The sequence below is a fragment of the Aspergillus homomorphus genome (genome assembly GCF_003184865.1).
Source record: "Aspergillus homomorphus CBS 101889 unplaced genomic scaffold BO97scaffold_16, whole genome shotgun sequence".
NCBI lineage: Eukaryota > Fungi > Ascomycota > Eurotiomycetes > Eurotiales > Aspergillaceae > Aspergillus > Aspergillus homomorphus.
In genome coordinates, this window is record NW_020291902.1 from 66,541 (window position 1) to 82,262 (window position 15,722).

The window sequence follows — 15,722 nt, forward strand, 5'->3', positions numbered from 1 at the left end:
ACTAGTACTACGGACTGCATCCAATTTTTGTCAATTTGAAGAATCACATGTATCTGATTACGTACTCTGCACAGGTTTTTTAGATAGCTTGCAGCTGCTCATGACTAACAGCCTATCGGATTGAAATTCTCTCGATTTACTCGCCGTCAAACTCGATTTCCCGAATGGTTCGTTCCACCAAGGCCGAGTCCATGTACGCTCGAAGCTCCTCAATGGTCCCTTGCCCATTCCACCGGAACACCCATGCGTATCGGTTGTCGAAACGGCTGCCTGAGTCGATAAGTTGCATTCGCTCAAACACGAGGCTTTTTCAACAGCTAAACACTCACCACTTCTCGTATTACCGTGACTGCGTAATTCTGCCACCGCCCATGGATGAGATCCGCCCCCGGCCAGGTTGATTACCTCTAGCGCCAGACCATTGCGATCCATACACTTCTGAATTGTACCCAAAGCGTGCTTCTGAAGATCGGTCTTGTTGGTAAATGCGCCGGATAGTGGATGTGTTCCGGTTACGGTCCAATTCACGTCATCGGCGACGTGGGTGAAGAAGGCAGCGTAGTTGCCTGTCTCGAGGTTGGAGAAGATGGCTTGCATAGCTGGTATGTCAGGATATGAAGATCTGGTCGAAGCCATCGTGTATTGGGTAGGACAGGAATTAGTCAGCTGTCGAAGGATGTATAGGTCCGATAATGGACGTATCGAATATATAGAGAGGCCTGGAAGATACTCATTTTGCGAACACCACAGTCTTTAATAATAGCCTGAGAATTTCGGCAACGACGGAAAGGCCGCCACGTTTCAATATCGCTGGCAGCCATGCTCGTGAAATAATGTTTGCTTTTGACATGTGCTGCATCGTATGCGCTGTATTGTCGAAAGAACGACTTGCAAGCATCGGAGAACATGCGCTCATACCCGACTTTTACCTGCACTCGAGCCTTACCTAGCGCAGCCATAAACTCTTTTCTGCCAGTGCAATGAAGATGAACAAATAGCTGAGAATTATGTGCGCCTCATCTTAGACATATCACGCCGTCTTGATGTAATTGCAGTGTCGCTCGACTTAGCGAAGATCTGCAGACAGCTGCGCTTTCAATTAACTACTGTATGATCCCCGAACATGACGGACAATCGTCCTCGTGCGTTCGCACTTCTGCATCATGGCACTTCTCATCAAGAGCAGCTCACCCCGCAGAGTTAAGGTCAAATGGCCCCAGTTAGATATCACGATCTCTGTGGAAATGAATGAAGGACAAAATTCCCACGTGGTAGATTTGTTTTTCGAGTCGCTTCCTTATCGTTCCCTACAGAATCATGCGCTCGTATCCGGTGACCATCTGTACCACCTGGTGCCCTGCGAGAAATTGATCGTACATTCCCTGCTAGAACCTCTGATAGCAGATTTTGACCATTGTATCGCTGCATTTAGTATACCCATGCAGACTATAAGGTGGCGGACTGAACGACAGAGCCGGATGGAATGTTTTCCTGTCCGGTCTACAGCATCTGGAAATCAAATACGGTCCACTGACCGAGTACCTGCCGGCAGCTCCATGCGGGAGGGTTCTCCCTGAGGATATGGACAGCTTGAGAGCCGCCGGCAACGGAGTCTGGAAAGCATGCCACCAAACCAAGCAGATCATTGGTGTTATCATCTGGGATGCCCGCCAGGTCGAGCCTACGGAGCATCTACCTTTAAGGCAAGAGCGATTTGGCGTGACAGATGAGGTGAAAGCTCTAGTCAGGAAGATACATGACGAGGTCTGTGTCGATACTCTGAGTCTAGCATATGGGTTTGTGTATTGATCGATGTCTAGACAGAGAAATCCTGGTCGGGCATTTCTGACGACCTTCGGATTGCGCACAACGGCATGGCTCCCTCTTGTGCCGGCTCCAAAGGTTCCTATTTTGCCACCATGGTCTTTATCAATGGCGAGATCCGGCCTCTGGGCTACAATGTGTTGAACCGCATCCCGGATCGCCGCGACTCAACCGCACTTTGATCTGAGCCACCTTATCACGTTGTTTAGTGTCTTCGCTTCGGTACCTTCGGAGTTTGTGGGCTATACAGGGGCCAGCTTCCTCTGCATGACAAACCGGGAGATTGCCGATCTGATCAAGCAAAGTGTTCAGACGAATCCCGATCATGTAGTTGCCTGTGAAGACTTTCTGGCTCTGATCAGCGCATTTGGCAAATACGTGAACTTGCTGAACGCGCAGAATCTATGTCTTTTCCCATGGCGACACTCAACCGAGTGTCCAATTGCACTCAATAAAACTGACTGAGAAAGCAATTGCGTGAGAGCTCGCGAGATGGTGAAGGAAAAATCAATAGCCGGAGCTGGTGCTTTGAGAAACGGCGGACACAGTCAAATGCACCCCGGAGTCAACCCTTTGTTCATCTAGCTATATTGAAGTCAGGGGTAAATTGCAAATCGGTTGGACTTGTCAAAATGCATGTCAAAAAGCCTAATCAGACATACACGTACAGCACAATGGGAGCTCACACAGCAGGTAAAGATGCCGTAGACAAGCAGGGATCCAGGTTGCCAAGACCCGACTTCAACCGTAACGAGTTTCAAGAAAGCATTTGATTGTTATAAGTACTTTCGTTAGGGGTGTGCTGTCCCGCAAGTGTATAGTGTGACTATTCACTCGACTTTATATGCTGTTTCATGAACGATGCACACACGCAGGATATGGCTAACCTTTCAAGCCAAGCATGACTCCATGTGTTGCATGGCATTGACCAACCAGAGTCGCATCATTGATTGTGTTCGCGCGGCAGAAAAAATTGCATCTAGACTAATACGTTGAATGAACCCCTTTCTGGCCTATAACCCCGACACTGCCTACCAAAACAGTCTGTTAATGAGAGCTGGGCATTTCCCGCCATGAGCTAAATCGCGCTATTGACGCAAGTGCTGACAAGGATAACGCGCACTATGGAACATTTGCTTCCTTCCATAAGGAAGCTTAAGATGTCAAGTCGAATGAAGTACAGCAATTGGCAGGTAAGAAGTATGGCCGATAGATCGTCGAGCTTAGGATCTTTGTTGGCGCCGACATTGATGTGATCTTGGGTTGAAGGAGAACAAGGAGATGAACAACCCGTAGAATGTGGAATGTACTATGAAACTAGAGGCGTTTAATTCTAGTCCTCTGAAACCGGAATGCTAAATCGGAGGAAACAGTCTACTGGGCTTGAATGGTGGAATGACAGACGCGGTCGAGTCGCCGGGGGCTCGACCTCTTGTAGGCAAAGGCCCCGATAATCTAGCGTAGCACCGTTCCTGACTCCCGCAATCTCCCCAAGAGCCAAGAGGTGGAGAAAGAATTAGACTTGTAATCTGTGACAAGCGGACATCCCCGGGTCAAAACCCACGCTGGGCTGCGTCTAAGACTAAAGCAGCCGTTAGGAGATCGGGGCGGAGAACCGAGCGAGAACCAAGATCGCAATGACTTGCTATTTAATCCACAACCACCCAGTAATCTGACGTTCTCCTTGGTACTGATTGACAAATTCGAGAACTTGAAATACAGAATGCGCTCTTCATCTATTTTTATAGCCTTCACAGTCGCGACCGGCGCGATTGCGGCGTCGGTGCAGACAGTGCCCGACCCATTGGCCACGATTGGAGACCCGTCGGAGGTGCTGAGTGTCTCATACGCTGTTGGGTCAACGAAAGTGAACGTGACTCCTGGTGTGAACTTGAACTCATCCGGTAAGATTTGCTCCCTGAAGTGCTCGAGTTTGAACTAAGGGATGCCAGTCACACACAATGCGCCCACCGTGCATCTGAACGAGACCTCCCTCAGCGGCAGCGGGCCCTACCTCTTCATGATGGTCGACCCTGACATCAACAAGACGAACCCGATGTACGTCGGAATGCACACCATGGCCATCAATCTGACGACGAGCGGCAAGACTTCCGATGAGGATGCGATCTGCACGTACTTCTACCCGGAGCCCACCGAGGGACCGGCGCACAACTACACCTTCCTGCTGTTCAAGCAGCCCCAAAACTTCACTGTGCCCAGGCAATACTCTCCGTTCCTGGCTACCACCTCAAATACGCCGTACAATCGGATCAACTTCCCCCTCATGGAATTTGTGAAGGAAGCGGGCTTAGGAGAGCCGGTCGCGGCCAACTACTTCCAGGAGGCGGCCGAGAGCAACTCGACTGCAACGAGCTCGAGCTCGACTACTGCGACCACGGCGACCAGCACGGCCACCGAGACAGCCGCTACCAGCACTCACACAGGCGCCGCCAACAAGTTGGGTTACAGTGGTTCTTATTTGATCGGCATGTCGGTGGCGGTGGGAGCTCTGATGGTGGCAGTGTGAGCGGATGAGCAGATGGTTAGGTTGTGGCAGTAATACTGCTGTACGATAATTCAAAAGATTGGCAGAAACAGCACCACCAGGAGCGGGCGGCTTCGCTTCTCTCATGAGATTTTCAATGCACCCTTGTAATAGTAGAAAAATAGTAAGATGAGAGGATTCGAACGGAAGCAGTGTGAGTGGGGATTGATCCTGGCGCGGGTGACGGGTCCTGCATGGCGTTGGGGCTAACAAGATTAGCCCTGAATAGCCTTGCCTAGAGAGCTACCAAGGCTTGTTGTTGGCTTGTTGAAACCGCCAAATGGCTTGATCCTGTCTCAGGGATTCACTCTTTCCTTGGCAGATTATTCGACGGCGTAATTTCCAGAGCTATCCTGCCAAATCAAACTCAAGCTTCTCACGATGCAACCGTAAGACACCTCCCCTCTCTCCTCTTCTCCCTTCCCGAGACATCGCCAAACTGTCACCCCAACCCACCGTCCTGAATTCAAATCAACTTGAGTCAGATCCCTAACATAGTCAATAACCTAAGCGGGGATCATTGGCCAATGGAACGCTTTGGCCCCCATTTGATCTCAAGCAGACCCTTTCCCGAGCAAGTTCGAGTAAGCATCGACAAGGGGCCGGGCCGTGCGGTTATAGTATAGTGTAGTAAAGTCAATGGCATTATTATCATCAAAACGCCGAACCACCGCCACGTCGGTCTTGCCAGTTCCAATCCCTGTCCCTTGGCAGCTCTTGCCTCTGTCTCGTGCCCTCCATGTACAGGGTATAGTCTACCATTCACCTGGCTGACGGGCCGGACGCCTGCAGGTTACCCTGCCTAGTAGCCATAAGACGCTTGCTTGTCTGCAGCCTTCGCGGGGGCCAAATCATGTTTCCCTCACCCCTCAAATCGTTAAAAGAAAGGATCGCCCAGCAACTCGCTGGTCATCGAGCCTGAAGGGGTGCTCTTGTTTTCACCATGGCCGCGTCTTCCCATCTGACAGCCGAGCAGGCGGCTGCTTGGTCTGAGTCCCGTCAGTCAGCCATTTTGGGGGTCGTTATTACGATGCTGGTTCTGGGCAATCTCTCAGTCCCGATGCGCTTTTGGGCGCAGTGGAGGATTCAAAAGCGTGTCATGCCGGAGGACTACTGTCTCGTTGTGGCTCTGCTCTTTGCCAACGTCGTGTCCGCCGCCCTGCTGGTGGCGTGGTATAACGGGTTTGGCTTACATGTCTGGCGGGTGGAAATAGAGGACCCGACGATGAGACACTTGCGGAATATCTTCACTGTGAGTAACAATTTGATGCAGCAATACAGCGTAGACCAAATTTCTACTCCGTTCAGTTTGCTGACTCCTGGTGACTGACCCATCATTGACAGAACTTCTGGATCACCGCCGTCTTCAACGGACCCTCGCTGTTCGCCACCAAACTGGCCCTCCTGCTCTACTATCGTCGTCTGTTCATCATCAACCAGCGCTGGATCCGCATTGCGTGGTGGGCGAATCTCATCTATGTCTCGCTATGGGTGGTTGGGTCCACCGTGTTCTACATCCTACAATGCCTCCCCCCGAGCTACTATTGGGAACGAGTCGATCCTCACTCCACCATCAAGCACGGATCATGTCCTCACAGCACCAACATCATCGGACTGCCCCTCATCCTCAACATTCTATCTGATGTGACCATTCTTTTGCTCCCAGTCATCTCTGTTACTCGGTTGCAGATGCATCTGATCCGCAAGATCGGCCTAGCTGCCGTGTTCTCGGTCGGTGTTGCGTGAGTCTTCTCAGCTTGATTCATTTCCAACTCAGCCTCCTATTCTAACCCAGCGACAGTGCTTCAGCCAGTGCCCTTGCCCGTGTTCTCGTGCTTGAAGTCAGCACGGACGTGCAATCCGACGCCACCTTCAACACGGTCGCATTCGAGATCCTCTGCGTCGTCGAGCTGAACCTGGCCATCGTCTGTACATGTGCCGTGCCCATTGCTTCGTGTCTGCGCATGGCTCGCGCCAAGAGCCAGCATCAGACGGATGGGTACGAAATGTACGGAGCGGCGTCCAAGACAGGCCGAAGTCTGACCAAGACACATCTTTCCACTATTACAGCTCAGAAGACCACCGCCGGTCGGTCGGCCAGCACTGAGCAGCTGCACTACGGAAGCGCGACGACGAGTTGCGTCACAAAGGAGGATGGCCGGTGGGAGAGCGATTCGGGGGGTGCACATCAGATTAGGGTGAAGGTGGATGTGGATGTTCGATAAAATCAATCTCAAAGCCTTCATGTATATACCATCCCGGCAATCCCAATATAAGCATCAATGCCAGCTGAAGAAGTAAACACCACTATTCAACCCGCGTGGCACACCACCACAGCATCCGCAGGTTGTCATCCGCAAACGGGGCGTTCCGGTTCTGCTCGATCTCCTCGGCCATGTACAGCCCTGCCTCGACCGTCCAGCGAGTCTTCGTGGCGAGACCCACATCATACCAGAACCCCTTGATCGACTCGACATTATGACGATAATGCGTCGCGGTCGGGTCCTTGGTCATGCCCGTCATCGCATGCTCGCCCGCCAGGACACTGCCCATCTGCCGACCGGCAATCATCGAGCCCTTCTTCTCGCGACAAAGACGCACCAGCCGCGTGGCGACCCGCAGCTGAGTAGCGTAGTTCCACATGTGAAAAAGAGAACTGGCAAAGACCACTGAGATCTTCCCCTGCAATCGCTGAGCGATCTGCCCGTTCTCGTATTCCTTGGAGTCCGCCGTGGCTAGATCGCCGACCGCAAAAGTGGCTTGGAACCGATCCTGGTCGCGGAAGAGCTGGTACCCCAGGTCGATGAAGATCTTCTCCAGATCACAGCCGTACAGCTGTGTGCTGGGAATTCCCTGATCAGCAAGGAAGCGGAGTTCCTGGGCGAAGCAGCATCCTGCATCTAAGAACCCCGCGGTCGGGTCTGTGCGCAGCTGCTCCAGCGCTTTCGAGTAGAAAGGCAGATGGCGCAGGTTGAAGGAGAGGAAGCGCATCTGGCCGATACAGGCGTATTGGTAGACCTCAAAGGCTTCATTGCGCTGGGGAAGTGGGCGTTAAAACGCGGCAGGAGGGGCGTGCTGGATGATAGAGTCTACTCACCACGGACAAGACATGAGGGATGACCTCGTCGGGCTTCAGTCCACTGTAGCTCTCCAGTACGCGCTGAGCGTCCGAGTTGATGCTTTCAACATGTTCCTGGAACCATGAGGGCTTAAGGCAGGATTGACCATCGGTTGCCATGGTGGTGGTGACTGCCGGCTGAGAGGTGATTAATGAAATGGAGGGAGACGCGGAGGGAAGCCGATCAAGCAGCCTGAAGAGGAGATAAAAGAGGCTGAAGGTAGGGGATTGAGGCCCACTGGCTGGTGGTTTAGTGGGCTGTGGTGAGGGAGTAGTAGGCCACTCATTTGCCGTATTAGGGCTTAGTGAGGCGCTAAGCTGACCGGCCGCATGTCTTCAGTGCTTCCACGCTGGCTGTTGTCTTATCGCGTCTCGTGTTTTCATCAGCCTCGTGCGCTAAGCATGCTGCTAAAAGGGCTAAGCCATCGTGCCATGGCCATTCTGCTCCGGCCAGATCGCACGATGCAGCCTTTCAATTGCCACACTGTCGATGAAGGCTGCTGCAACTCGAGACGAGATTTTCACCACCGCCAGGAACCGTCGACGACCAAGTCCCACCATGTCGGCGACCAATTTTCTTCTGAATCATTCCTTGTCTTCTTTCTGCTGCTGTTCCCCCGCAACACCCCTGTCAGATACAGGGATCACGAAATATCCCTGCATATCCCCACAGACATCATCCCTAATGCATCAAACGGTAGAGGAAACATTGGCCAATGGACACAGTTTGTCCACGTCCAAGAGCCACAGCGAGCCCTCGAATCTACCGGCCATCCTAAACACCGCAGCGCAGACTCCTGCAGGAATTTGCATTTATCCTCCTGGGCAGGTGGACGGAAGTCCGACGCGATTAAGCTATGCCGATCTTGCCCGGCGAGCAGAAGAGGATTCTTCCTTACTGCTCAATCACATCCACGACAAGCCTGTGGTTCTAATTCACCTGGACAATCATGCAGACAATATACGCTGGTTCTGGGCGGTGGTCTGCGCCGGACTACTGCCGGCCATGTCAACGCCCCTCTCACAGAATGCACCCCAGCGCGCACAGCATTTGCAACATCTTCGGGCTCTACTGGAAAGTCCCGTAGTCCTGACCTCCTCCAGCCTGGTCGCTCAATTCCCGGAACTCAAGCAGCCGCGCACTTTGACCGTCGAGCAGCTAGGTCACACAACTCCCAAGCGCGATGCTACTGCTGTACAACCCCGACCGCGCCAGGGTGATGAGCCAGCAGTGTTGATGCTAACTTCTGGAAGCACCGGTCATGCTAAAGCTGTCCCCTTGACGATGCCCCAGTTGGTGGCTGCCCTGCAAAGCAAAAGCCGCGCAGAGGCATACGCCCACCGCTCGGTGCTCTTAAACTGGATCGGTCTGGATCATGTTGCCAACTTGATGGAGATTCACCTAAATGCTATTTTTACTGCGTCGGATCAGGTGCAGGTCCAGGCCCGAGATGTGATAGCAGACCCTTTGGTCTTGCTGCAACTTATCGAACGCCATCGCGTGTCTCACACATTCGCACCCAACTTCTTCCTGGCGCTGCTGCGACAGCGACTCGCGGGACTGGAAGAAAAGTACCACCGCCTGACAATTGACTTGTCCTCCCTGAAGGCTATAGTCACCGGAGGCGAGGCCAATGTTGTCGAATTGGCACAGACGGTAACTCGGCAGCTCGGGCGTTTAGGGGCAGTTGAGCCCGTCCTCTGCATTGCGTACGGCCTGACTGAAGCCTGCGCAGCGCTCACCTACGGCATGTTCGACCCCACATACGAAGAACGAGAGGAGCATGAGTTCGCCTCGGTGGGAAAGACGATTGATGACGCCAAGGTCCGCATTCAAACGGTTGCCGGCGTCACAGCTTCCCCGCTGGAGGTAGGTGAAGTTCAACTGTCCGGACCAGTGGTCTTTACTCAGTACTACCGCTGTCCTGAGGCGACGCAACATTCCTTCACCCCGGATGGCTGGTTTCGCACAGGCGACCGTGGGTATTTGGACGAGGGTCGGCTTAACCTCGCTGGGCGGCACAAAGAAATCCTAGTCATCAACGGTGTCAATTATTCGCCCCAGGAGATCGAGACCGTGCTCGAGAAAGCTCGCATCCCCGGTCTGTTGCCTGCACACTTCGCTGTCTTCGCTCATAGACCGCCTGGCAGTGACACCGAGGGCTACTGCGTGATTTACAGCCCCGAGAGCACGGTTGCAGATCCAGTCCAGCGCTCTCGCACCGCCGAGATGGTGGCCAGCATTGCCAGCTCGATCCCCAACGTTCGACCCAATTGGGTGATACCCGTCCCTGCTAAGCGCCTACAAAAGTCCTCCCTGGGTAAGCTGTCACGCACAAAACTCCAGACTGAGTTTCTTGCCGGGGTGTTCGATGCAAGCATGATCCGGTCGCGAGGACCCATCCAATCCGCCCAAGCCGCGACACGCATCGCGCCAGCCACCCCCACGGAAGAAAATATTGTGAATGTTCTAGAAGAGATGCTCGAGATCCCCACCGATGTGATCTCAGTCGATCAAACCATCTTCGAGCTCGGGGTCACGTCGATCACCCTGTTCCGCTTCGAGCAGTTGTTGCGCGACCGCTTAGGGTTCGCGGTCGGGGTATCCCTAATCACCTTCCTCAACAGCCCCGTCGTGCGCAACATCGCCTACACCATCGACCACGCCACCTCCACGCAGTACAATCCCGTTGTGCCCCTCCAGCCCCGCGGACACAAGCCTCCACTCTGGCTCGTCCATCCCGCCTCAGGCAACGTGCTCGCTTTCCTCCCGCTTGCGCGCACCATGACCGATCGACCGTTGTACGGCCTCACCGCGCGCGGGCTGGGCGACCACGGCCAACTCTTCGCCAGCATCGCTGACATGGCCGACACCTACTACCACCACGTCAAGCAGACGCAGCCCCACGGGCCCTACGCACTGACAGGCTACTCGCTCGGCACAACGGTCGCCTTCGAGCTGGCCAAGCGGCTCGAAGCTAACGGCGACACGGTGGCCTTCTGCGCCGCCCTCGACTCGCCGCCGCACATCATTCCCCTGGTGCAGCATCTCGACTGGACGCGCGCTGCTATCCGAGTCACCTACTTCCTGGGTCTGATTGCGCAGGACTCGATCCCAGCCTACGAACAGGAGATGGCCGCTCTGTCGTGTGAGGAGGTCATCACCCGACTGCTGGAGGTGGCCCGCCCCGAGGAGCGGGCGCGACTCAACCTCAGCGCCGAGCAGCTCACGGCCATCGTGTACGTGACGGATAATTTCGGGCGCATGGGCCGTAAGTACCATCCTTCCGGCACTGTGCGCAAGATGGACGTCTTCCACTGCATACCGCTGCATTCGGTGTGTCTGGACCAGGCAAAGTGGGTGGGCGAGTTCCTGGACAAGTGGCAGGATTTCTCGAGGGAGTCCGTCGAGTTCATCGAGTGTGAGGGCGATCATGCCGATATGCTGAATCCGCAGTTTGTCGAGGGGTTCGAGCAGCGGTTGAGTCGCGTGTTGGCGGCGCGGGGGCTGTGAGGGAGTGAGGCAGGGAATGATCTGGGGGCCTGGGGGTGTTATGAGTTATGAGTTTTCTCCTTGTTTACGGCCTTGATTTAAGTGTGGCTGCATTTACACGCAGCAGACTCCTAAACGATGGTTGTGAAGTGTGTACAGGAATATATACATGTGGCAGGCAGGGATTCATGCCAGGTCGTAAAGCCCACGAGGCTCTCTCAATTAGTACAGTATGCACACTACCTACACATACACCGACCATAGAGCTTCTCTATATATATCTTCCATAAAATAAATAATATGCCGTCATACTACTGCTGACAAGATGAAGCTGCATGAGATGCGTGGTGGAAAAACAAAAAGGTCGTGCCCGGGATCGAACCGGGATTACAGGAATCAGAATCCTGGGTGCTAACCATTACACTACACAACCTAGAGTTGTTTATACCCTTCAAACTAAAATATATAAAGCATAAAAATGGGATGAGTAAAAACTCCATGTCGATCATCTCAAAAACCTCAACAACACTCTGTAAATGCCGAGGTTGCAACTTGATTTCTACCAAAACCCGCATCGTCTTCGGCAGCAGACATTTATTCCCTATAACGCTTCTTTATCGACACCAACCTTTCCTCTTTCACTAACCCATTATGGCCGCTTCTATACGTTGCTGCTTCTATACACCGATCTTCTCCCGTCCAGGTCTTCCAGGTTTGTGTAAGCGGATGCAAAACCCCGAGCAGCCGGGCATACAGCAAGCTTTGGTAGAAACAAAGCAAGATATCCGTACAGAGCAGAGTACACGGCAGTTGGCGAACAAATCAGCATGCTACGGAGGACCCTCTACCCTCAGACAAACTATAGTTGGCAGCGATATGAGCTATTCGACTTGGCTTCTTCTTTGGTGCTAGCTAGGATCCTCTAGCCAGGGGTCGAGCACCAGCTGGAACGCAAAATGTAGGAAATAAACAACTTAACCTTCCGGTAGGTCCGGCTCACTCCCCACATCGGTATTTACTCCTGTCCGAACCCTACTGTCTGCCATGCTTGGCACCTAAAATAATCCACCAGCTGGATCTCCTGACGGCCAACGGGGTCTGCTTACACCAATGAGACTAAATTAAACTCGTGCCTTAAGGATTGGGTGCCCAGACTCAAGATGCGCGAGCAGGAAACGGTGGTTCGACTTTAAACCTAGCCGCCCTGATCGAGATTCGTATAGCTCACCAGTGTCAAGCTGCGACGTGCCAAGTCTTGGCAACGGTAATGGGTCTTGAACTGCCCAATGCGACACGGAAAAGTGGATGGATACGGCGACAAGGAGATACCGTCCCAGCAAGAGGCTCAAGAGTATAAAGTAGAGCTCGCGGTGCAGTTTTCCATGAGCTTCACCAGCACCAAACCATCTCAGTCTCAGTCTCTCTCTCTCTCTCTCTTTCGCGAATCATTATGCGCGCCACCATTTCCGCAATTCTGGCAGCTCTGCTGCTTGGCCAGGTCAACGCAGCCGGTGTCACCGGTACTGCCTTTGGCTTCGCCTCGGGCACCACTGGTGGAGGCAATGCCGCGGCTGCGACTCCTTCCAGCCTTGCGCAGTGAGTAATGTCCCCAGAGGACATCTGACTTGAGCCTCAGACTGACCATGGACTAGGCTCAAGGAATGGATCACCGACGATGTCGCGCGCACCATCATGATCGACCGTGAATGGGACTTCACCGGCACCGAGGGCACCACCACTGGACAATGCTGCAGCACCCGCACCACGACTTGTTCGGGTGGCACCTCCAAGGGTCAAGCCTGGATTCAGACCAGCTGCGACGACGGCATCTGGATTAGCTGCACCTACGACAATGCGGCCAAGTCACCCTTGGATGTGGGCAGCAACAAGAGCATCGTCGGCGTGGGAAGCAAGGGTGTGTTGAAGGGCAAGGGTCTGCGTGTCCGCGGGGGTAACTCCAACGTTATCGTCCAAAACATTCACATCACGGTCCGTCCGTACTAATCCGTCCCAGAACGAGGCGAATGCTAACACGGCCCAGGATCTGAACCCCCAGTACGTCTGGGGTGGTGACGCCATCACTCTCGACGGCGCCGACAAGGTCTGGATTGACCACAACAAGGTCAGTAACTGCATCGCCCGGGACTTAGAGTCCTGCTAACTCGACCCAGTTCTCCCTCATCGGCCGCCAGATGATTGTCAGTGGCTGGGGCAAGGCTGGCCACGTCACCATCTCGAACAACGAGTTCGACGGTGTGACCGAGTGGTCTGCCGGCTGCAACGGCAAGCACTACTGGACTCTGCTGCTCATCGGTTCGGAGGACTACTACACTTTCGCCGGAAACTGGCTGCACGACGTCTCCGGCCGCGCACCGCACATGGGCACCGACTACGATGCCTCCAAGATCTACTTCCACGGTGTCAACAACTACTTCCAGAACATTGGCGGCCACTCGTTCGACGTTGACACCAACACCTGGGTCTTGCTGGAGGGCAACTACTTCGATTCCGTGACCACCCCCATGACTCCTAATTCCTTGACCAAGGGCGGCCAGCTGTACACCACCTCCACCGTGTCCGCTGCCAGTGGTTGCACTTCGAAGCTGGGATACATCTGCGAGTGGAACCGCGAGAATGGCTCGGGCTCGTGGCCCGATCGCACCGATAGCACCGTGCTGAGCGCCTTCGCCAACTACAAGCAGTACCTCATCGGACACACTGGCGTGGCTGATGTGCCCGCCAACGTGACTGCCAACGCCGGTGTTGGCAAGTTGTAAGCAAGGAGGATAGTGGGAATTTCTTTAGCTACTACCAGTTATTAATTTCGCTCTTAATCTAGACTAATACAAACGTGCAGGTTCTTGCACCGTACACAATTGACAATAAGGCATCCTTGAGCAACTTTAGCCGCACCCCCTACCTTCTATAGACCACCGTATTCTTCTTCCTCCGCCAAGGGGTGTATTACTCCAAGTTAACTTTACATCTAACATTTTAAACTTATCTGGCAACTATGCAGAGGTCGATACATTCCCAGGCTAGAATAAAAATGTACTTAAACAACTTCCCACTAATGATTCATTTGCAGCTCCTGAACTACTCACATAAGACGCAAACCAAACGATTATACAATAACTTTACTATACAAAGATCTATACTATACACTTTATGACACTCGAAGGAAATCCCTAGTCCAGCTTGCTGAAACCCATCTCCTCCCACTTAGCCCTCACCCTCTCCTTGATCTCTTCTGGGTAAGAGTGCTCAAAGTCAGCAGCCTCCCAATCCGCGCCGATCGTGTATTCCGTGGGCATGAGGGCATCGGAAACGACCTTTCCACCCTGGACCGGCGAGCCGGTGCCGTGCGACATGTACGGGATCAAAGGGAAGCCACGCACATCCTCGAAGAAGGTCTCATCAGCGTTAGGGCGACAGCGAGTGGAGAAGGCCCACATGACGTCCTTGCCGTTGTAGACATCGATATCGTCGCCGACCAGCACCAAGCGGTGAATGGTGTAGCCGGCCTTGTGATTGAAGACGACATCACCGACCTTCTTCCGGAACTCCTTGGCGGTGGTCTTCATCTGACGCAGACGGGCGGTGTCGACCTTCAGCGCGACCCAGGTGACCTGCGACTCGAAGGGGGCGAAGGCGTCGGTGATGGGCAGGCCGGCGACCTGGCAGATCCTGCGGATCTCGGCGGCAGCGAGGGCGCCGATCATGGTGTGTGTCTCGTCGGTGAGACGGCCGCAGGCGGACATGGGCAGGATGGGGTTGGAGCGGTAGGTGATCTTGTTGACCGTGTAGACAGGCCACTGGTGGGTGTCACCGGGGAAGACGTAGCCGTGCATCTCGCCGAAGGGGCCCTCATCGGCACGCTCGGTGATGGACAGCGTGCCCTCCAGCACGATCTCCGCGTTGGCCGGCACGTATAGTCCGTTGGTGTCGCACTGCACCAGCTCCAGCGACCGCCCCGTCATGGCGCCCACATACCCGGCCTCGCTGACCCCATCCGGGATCGGCATCGACGACGCCATGATCGCCGCCGGCGGCACCCCGAACGCCAGCGCCCACGGCACGTCCTTGCCTTCCTTCTTCCACATTTGGTGGATCTGCCAGATGTGCTGCGGCTCGATCACCAGGCCCACTAAGTGATTGCGGTCGTGCACCATGGCGCGCGCGATCGACCAGTTGGTCCAGCTACCGTCGGGGGACTGTACGATGTGCATGCCGTACGTCTGGAGGTATTTGCCGCCGTCGGACTTGTGGATCATGGGCACCGGCAGCTTGGTGAGGTCGATCTCGTCGCCCTCGAGGGAATGCTCTTTCACTGGGCCGGTTGAGACGATGGTGGGCTCGATGGGCGTCATGGTGCTGGCGGAGAGCATCTTATCGAGGATCTCTTTCATGCTGGCGGTGGGGGGTAGGGCCAGGTGGCGGGCGAGACGGCCGTAGCGGTCCTTGTTGGACTTGCGGAGGGAGCCTGGGGCGCCGAGGATGCGGAACAGACCGTCCTTCGTCATGCCCTTGAGGTTGTTGAACAGGGGAGCCTTGTCGTCGGTTTCGCAGACGAGACGCGTGATGGCGGCGGCTTCGAGGTGAGGGTCAACCTCGGTGTTGATCTCAACCAAGTCGCCATCGGCCTTGAGGGCCTCGACGAAGGCGCGGAACGAGTGGTCGACAGACGATTGCGATGTCATGGCTGTATGCTGTTCACGGTGGTAGTGATTATTGTGATGCGA

General features: G+C 54.4%; 8 protein-coding genes and 1 non-coding gene across 9 annotated transcripts; 5 read left to right on the forward strand and 4 right to left on the reverse strand.

The window, feature by feature from the left end:
• Positions 1–136: 136 nt before the first annotated feature.
• Positions 137–636, reverse strand: BO97DRAFT_424244 (nuclear transport factor 2 family protein; the record flags this gene model as incomplete). The annotated part of the gene is made up of 2 exons (XM_025696953.1): positions 137–270; positions 330–636. 2 exons carry the CDS (start codon positions 634–636, stop codon positions 137–139), a joined length of 441 nt encoding a protein of 146 aa, XP_025551764.1.
• A 527-nt stretch (positions 637–1,163) lies between these two features.
• BO97DRAFT_434185 (cucumopine synthase) lies at positions 1,164–2,289 on the forward strand (the record flags this gene model as incomplete). Its single annotated transcript, XM_025697657.1, has 5 exons — positions 1,164–1,373; positions 1,433–1,453; positions 1,507–1,764; positions 1,821–1,963; positions 2,034–2,289. The coding sequence occupies 5 exons, from the start codon at positions 1,164–1,166 to the stop codon at positions 2,287–2,289; spliced, it is 888 nt and encodes a 295-aa protein (XP_025551765.1).
• Positions 2,290–3,547: 1,258 nt separating this feature from the next.
• Positions 3,548–4,351, forward strand: BO97DRAFT_477666 (mitochondrial 54S ribosomal protein mL38; the record flags this gene model as incomplete). The annotated part of the gene is made up of 2 exons (XM_025700569.1): positions 3,548–3,728; positions 3,777–4,351. 2 exons carry the CDS (start codon positions 3,548–3,550, stop codon positions 4,349–4,351), a joined length of 756 nt encoding a protein of 251 aa, XP_025551766.1.
• An 895-nt stretch (positions 4,352–5,246) lies between these two features.
• Positions 5,247–6,594, forward strand: BO97DRAFT_389628 (uncharacterized protein; the record flags this gene model as incomplete). Its single annotated transcript, XM_025693724.1, has 3 exons — positions 5,247–5,621; positions 5,714–6,111; positions 6,171–6,594. Exons 1-3 carry the CDS (start codon positions 5,313–5,315, stop codon positions 6,592–6,594), a joined length of 1,131 nt encoding a protein of 376 aa, XP_025551767.1. The 5' UTR covers positions 5,247–5,312.
• Positions 6,595–6,668: 74 nt separating this feature from the next.
• BO97DRAFT_389629 (uncharacterized protein) lies at positions 6,669–7,642 on the reverse strand. The gene is made up of 2 exons (XM_025693725.1): positions 7,467–7,642; positions 6,669–7,405 (listed from the first exon to the last, which is right to left on the reverse strand). Exons 1-2 carry the CDS (start codon positions 7,605–7,607, stop codon positions 6,677–6,679), a joined length of 870 nt encoding a protein of 289 aa, XP_025551768.1. The 5' UTR covers positions 7,608–7,642; the 3' UTR covers positions 6,669–6,676.
• Positions 7,643–8,172: 530 nt separating this feature from the next.
• Positions 8,173–11,001, forward strand: BO97DRAFT_470140 (NRPS-like enzyme; the record flags this gene model as incomplete). The annotated part of the gene is made up of 2 exons (XM_025699918.1): positions 8,173–9,765; positions 9,799–11,001. 2 exons carry the CDS (start codon positions 8,173–8,175, stop codon positions 10,999–11,001), a joined length of 2,796 nt encoding a protein of 931 aa, XP_025551769.1.
• A 340-nt stretch (positions 11,002–11,341) lies between these two features.
• Positions 11,342–11,413, reverse strand: BO97DRAFT_t141. Its single transcript has one exon. It is a non-coding gene; the product is annotated as a tRNA-Gln (tRNA).
• Positions 11,414–12,430: 1,017 nt separating this feature from the next.
• Positions 12,431–13,757, forward strand: BO97DRAFT_344274 (pectin lyase-like protein; the record flags this gene model as incomplete). The annotated part of the gene is made up of 4 exons (XM_025691727.1): positions 12,431–12,576; positions 12,633–12,969; positions 13,022–13,102; positions 13,152–13,757. 4 exons carry the CDS (start codon positions 12,431–12,433, stop codon positions 13,755–13,757), a joined length of 1,170 nt encoding a protein of 389 aa, XP_025551770.1.
• A 411-nt stretch (positions 13,758–14,168) lies between these two features.
• BO97DRAFT_451164 (UbiD family decarboxylase) lies at positions 14,169–15,680 on the reverse strand (the record flags this gene model as incomplete). Its single annotated transcript, XM_025698966.1, has 1 exon — positions 14,169–15,680. The coding sequence occupies one exon, from the start codon at positions 15,678–15,680 to the stop codon at positions 14,169–14,171; it is 1,512 nt and encodes a 503-aa protein (XP_025551771.1).
• Between the last annotated feature and the right edge of the window lie 42 nt (positions 15,681–15,722).